The following is a 5,479-nucleotide window of genomic DNA, read 5'->3' as shown; positions in this document are numbered from 1 at the left end:
AATGAGCTGTCTTTTGCAGCAAGAAAAAGTGTTAGAAGAGGGATCCAATTCAGGTGACCAATTAATCCCAAAGAATCCACACTGATGGTATTAATAAAACATGAATTGTTCATTTAAGCATATGATGTAGCAGTATAAAGCTAATGGTTAAGGTCGGTACAAGGACTTTGTTAAGATTACATGGTAGCTGAGAGACAGAATTGTGCCAATTTCTTAAATTTAGATCAGAATTGGTAAGAGGAGTTATTTATAGACCACTAATGAAATAATTCTAAGAAATATTGACAGTAGGATATTTCAGTAAAATAAAGGTAGTTATTTACAATTGAATTTATAACGTAAATAGAACAATTGTTAGTATTCAGACTACCTATCCTTCACTATTTCTGATTATTTATTGTGGATGAAAGTTATGGGATGCAGAGTTGTGGAGAGAGAAGCAAAATTAAAGTTCTAGCTTGATGATATTTTGTGTGAACTGGAAGAGTTTCAGTCCCTCTCTCTCTCTCTCTCACTCTCCCCCCCACCCCCCCCACCCTCCCTCTCTCTCATATATTGGTCTGGCTCTTTATTTGTCTTTTTTCTGTCTTTGGTTTTGACTAGCTGACATCTTGAGTGATTTATCTTTATTTATTGAGATACAGTGCGGAGAAGGTCCTCCGGGCCCTTCAAGCCACTTTGCCCAACAATTCCCCAGTTTAATCCATGCCTAATCACGGGACAATTTACAATGACCAATTAACCTACCAACCAGTACATCTTTGGACTGTGGGAGGAAACTGGGGCACCCAGAGGAAATCGATGTGGTCACGGAGAGAACGTACAAACTCCTTACAGACAGTGGCAGGAATAGAACTTGGGTCGCTGGTACTGTAAAGCACTGTGCTAACCACTGCACTATCGTGCCTAAATTAATCTAAACAACTGCTCCAGTTTTGTTTTTGTGATTTACTGGTTAACCTAAAACTGAAATCAGGTTGTATTGTTCATTATTCTAAAGTCTCACTGTTGCCTGGATTATGGCCATTTTGTAACAGTGTTTATGGCTAACTATGATTTCCACATCCATCACATGGAAACCAACATACATACTGCAGGAACATGTCGATATACATCCAAGCCTGAGAAGAAATAAAATAAACTCACAGTCATTCTCATTCACAGGACAAATGCGAGACCATGTTATAACCCATTTGAGCTGAAATATATTCTCCAGACGACAGAAGTAACCAATTTGCATGGCAGAGTCATTGTTATTCAAATAAGGGAAAATCAAGAGGCTATAGATGAAGGAACCTGGGGCAACTAACAACTTGCCAGAGGAACTCAGTAGGTTGAGCAGCATATGTGGGAGGAAAGGAAACGTTGACATTTCAGGTTGAAACCCTGCATGTTGCATGACCCACAGACTTCCTCCATCAGATTATTTGCTACTCAAATGATAATGAGGCCTGTTCAATTGCTCGTTATTCAAATGACAATGGGGGTACTGTAAATGGAGTCCACAGGGTGGGTAATTGAAGGGAAAGGTGCTGAGAAGGAGGGGTGAGTGATAGGGAGGGAGTTGAGGGAGTGAAGAAGGCAGTTGAGAGGTGAGTCTGAAGGGTTAAAAGAGAAACAAGGGGAGGGGTCTCTGAAGAAGAGGATATGGAAAGAGAATTTGGTATTGTGTGAGAGAGACTATGTGCACATATATTCTAGGTTTCTACATGAACTATTGTCTCCAATCATCTCAGAATTCCTTGCCTTTTGACCCAAGACATCAGTCTGTGGTGACCGGTGTGAAACAGCCACCCCACATTACAAAAAAATTGTATGCACCATCTTCCACTTCACAGAGCTGGAGTAGTCAGAAGACATCCTCAACTCTGAGGGATTGCCTGCAAAAGAGAAAAGTTCTCCAAGTGGATAGCCTGCACCACAATTATAATAAATAATGCACAGATTTGATTAAAATTGGTCGTTTCCAGATTAGTGTTTTCAACATTTTAGCACAGCCTTCACTCCGAAAATATGTTTAAGTAACACTGCAATGAGAGGTTTGAGAGGTATTTATAATGAGCACAGGTTAAATGCAATTAGTTTAATTAACACGATGAGCAGGAAAAATCGCCACCTCCCGTTTAAATGTCTGTACAGTGTAAGGAACACGACAGAAAAGTATTTACAGCCACAATATCACAGCAAATGTGAAGCAACTTTATGTAATCCATGTGTACAGTGTCTGCAGTAATACAAGAATGAAGAAGTTCATTTAAAACTCCAAATGAATACCTGTTGTTTTGCACAGAAGACATAGTGGGGCACAAATATAAAATACAAGCCCTTGACTTTCGGTTTGAGAACGTCTTCCGAGGCGATGCTTGGAAATACACATTAGATGAGAGGAAATTAATCAAACATAAATGGAAAGAAATCCTTATGACTAATCGTAAAATGCATATTCTACACCCACATATTTTTGAGAAATGCATCAAACAATAGAATTTCGTTTCTGGGTGGAATATTTTATTAATTTAAACAATTGTTTTGGATTTGCTGGTCGTGGATTGTGGACATGAGGCAGTGTTCCGATTGAGGTGTGGAGCAGTCAACGCCCCTCAGGTACAGAAAGTACAATCGCTTTGGCTTTCAGTACAATATGTCCTTGTGACACCGCGCAGTGAACGCTATACAAAAGACTGCCGTTATCTGAAATGCAATGCGATCAATTAGCAGACCTTGTAAAGAATTCCTGCGCTCTCTCCCGCTCTCGCACCACCTCTGCAGCTTCAATTCCCACATCCTCGCTGACACTTGCACTTCCCAGCCCCGCCCACTTGGACCAACCGCAGGCATTGGGAGCTGGCTCGTGAAACTGAATTTCCATTGGCTCATTGAGCTCGGTTGGCTTCCATTGCCGAACGATTATTGGCTGAAAATATTGCCAATCATCTCTGGTCGGGCCCCCGCTCTTGCTGTTATAAATCGTAGCGATCCGCAGAGTTCGGGCGATTTTGCACTTCTAGAGACAAGTATTGGAATCTTGAAGATATATATTATCCAAAAATAAAGCACAAGGCTTTATATTCCTGACCCTTCGAGGCATTAATCAATCTTAATTATTGCAACTATAAGCATTATACTTGCAGAATTGTCTGCATTTTTTTATTTGCAGTAAAATAGGGAATATTATTTAGAGGTGCAATGAAAGCAGTGAGTGATGTTCCTTCCCTGAAGAAGGCAGGCTGCGGTGAGATGGCATTACATTGCTTGTCAGAGCACAGTCTCAGTATCGCCCGCTGCAAAATGGAAGAGGAATCACTAGACCTGCAGTACGACATGAAGGATTGCTACTCTAAGCTCAAGCAGTTGGTCCCCACCATCCCTCCAAACAAGAAGGTGAGCAAAGTGGAAATCCTGCAGCATGTAATCGATTACATCCTGGACCTGCAGCTGGCTCTGGAGACGCACCCGGCTCTGGTGAGAACGCAGCCGACGGCGAGCTGCCCCTCGGCGCCCAGGACTCCTCTGACAGCCCTCAACACCGAGCAGGTAAAATGAAAGGGAAGCCGGCGCTGTCACCAAACTTCGCCCGTACACTACATTCCTTTAAAAGAAACCTCTACCCCTATACCTCACAACATCACCTCTTGCATTTTAGACAGTTTTAAAGCAGTTTTATTAAGGGCATTTTTAATAAGATTTCTTTCTAATATGTCAAGTAGCGTTGGTGTTAATATTTCCCTCCGTATTTTGTTTTATCCTCATTGTATAGGAGAGGAATTTACGCTTATCGTGTCCCATTGTCTATTCTCTACATCACCACTGGCAACTCATGCAGGGTTATAAACATGTGACACCATATACATTGATGGCATATTCCTGGTGAAACGGTAATTGCAGTGATTGTTGGATGAATTCTGTACATCCAACATAATTGTCACTCCTGCACAGAACCCTACAGAATAGGAAATCGCGATTTAAACAGCGTAGTTTCATTCTGAACATTTGTAGAAGTGAACACTTGAGCTCATTGTACATTGGAACACATTTCCGTTTACTGCGGGGATGTCACAAGGCAGTTTCCTTTTTCTCCCTTTGCTAAATGTAATTCCGATCAAGGCGGTAAGAACGACAACGGATGCGTTTTGTTCTTTGTCAAAAGTACACTGGGTTGGCGAGGGAGGATGAAAACATCCCGCTTGCGTGGAGGTGATGCCTTTTATTTTCGGGTGATTTTAAATCCCACCTCTGGTTTCATTTCCACGCACCGTGCAGATAAAGCGGCAGTGATCCCGAGGTGATGGTGCACGGTGGGTGTAAATGTCACAAAATAATATCTGATGAGAACAAAACAGTAAACGTAGCTTTTTTTAAACTAACACCGAAGTGTTGTTCAAACCCCGTCTTCTTGTTAGTGCGAGGTTTACCGAAGTCGTTTTCCCCCCCTTTGTGTGTTGCAGAGTGGGTCTAAAGTCAGGAGACAAGAGGACAGTATTTTGTGCCGCTGATGGGATGCTGTGTGAGGTGAGCTTCTGTGCAGTTTTTCGCTCAACGTTCACTCTTAGTTTAAACACGGGGGTGAATGTCCAGTGTTAAAAGTAAACTTTACCGCTGTGTAATTTTTCAATCAGAAACTGAGCGAGTAGCGTGCAGCTGCCAGTGTTTGAAGTTAGTGCTGGTGGAGTTGGAACTGCTGTTTGACCCTGGTTTGTTTTGGGCTACTGATCATGCATTCCGTGTGTTGCGTTGATGGCGCCAGCCAGTCTGAGCTGTGTTTCACACATCCCCCCAATTCATTTTCTTTTACAGGTGTGCCCGACGAATCACTCACACACATACATACACAACCGGAGAGGAGAAGGAGAGGGAGAGAAAGAGAGTGAGAGAGAGAGAGAGAGAGAGAGAGAGAGAAAAGAAGACAAACTAATCCCAGCGTTCAACGCCAGGAACCTGTCCAACGGATTTCATTCTGAGAAGGGGTTTTTTGCCAAATCACGTCTCATCTCTATGCTGCTCATAGCGTTTTAACCACTGACTTATAAAAAAAACCCAGAACTATGATCTTTGAAAGCCTGTGGGGAGGGCGGGAGGGAGGGGAGAAACTGAGGGTGGGCTGTAAACTGAGTGACTTCCCAGGCTGGTCGACGCCTCATCGTGAGCATTAAGAGGTCCCTGAAATCCCTTTAGGAGAGTAGAAATTTTCACCGACTAAAAAGAACTGATTCCCGACGCTCTTACTAATCTGGCAGACTCTTCCAGATGTTCTGTCATCTGTTTCAAATAGACGACTGGCTCGGGCCAAGGGGAGTGTCGATTCCCTGTTTAAAATAAAACCTAAAAACTATGTATAGAAGTACAAAGTGGGGTTGTGGCAAATCTTACCTGCTGTACATAGACAAGATGTTCTTTATTCAGTGTACGTGGAAATGTATATCCTTTAATAGATCATTGTAATTATAAAATATTTTTTATTAAAAAAAGAATTTTTGTACAG

At 42.2% G+C, this 5,479-nt stretch overlaps 1 protein-coding gene across 1 annotated transcript; it reads left to right on the top strand.

Moving 5' to 3' along the window:
* The first annotated feature begins 2,984 nt into the window (after nt 1-2,984).
* id4 (inhibitor of DNA binding 4) lies at nt 2,985-5,067 on the top strand. The gene is made up of 3 exons (XM_063069884.1): nt 2,985-3,534; nt 4,446-4,509; nt 4,795-5,067. The coding sequence occupies exons 1-2, from the start codon at nt 3,187-3,189 to the stop codon at nt 4,491-4,493; spliced, it is 396 nt and encodes a 131-aa protein (XP_062925954.1). The 5' UTR covers nt 2,985-3,186; the 3' UTR covers nt 4,494-4,509; nt 4,795-5,067.
* Nucleotides 5,068-5,479: the final 412 nt, after the last annotated feature.

Source organism: Mobula hypostoma, chromosome 17 (assembly GCF_963921235.1).
Source record: "Mobula hypostoma chromosome 17, sMobHyp1.1, whole genome shotgun sequence".
Taxonomy (NCBI): Eukaryota; Metazoa; Chordata; class Chondrichthyes; order Myliobatiformes; family Myliobatidae; genus Mobula; species Mobula hypostoma.
The sequence above is the reverse complement of the archived record's forward strand: the minus strand, read 5'-3'. Positions and strand labels throughout refer to the sequence as shown.

Excerpts from the sequence above, each read along its gene's own strand:
- id4 (XM_063069884.1), top strand. The coding sequence starts at position 3,187 with ATGAAAGCAGTGAGTGATGTTCCTTCCCTGAAGAAGGCAGGCTGCGGT. Across the intron at positions 3,535-4,445 it reads CAGCCCTCAACACCGAGCAG|AGTGGGTCTAAAGTCAGGAG; the intron begins GTAAAATGAAAG and ends TGTGTGTTGCAG.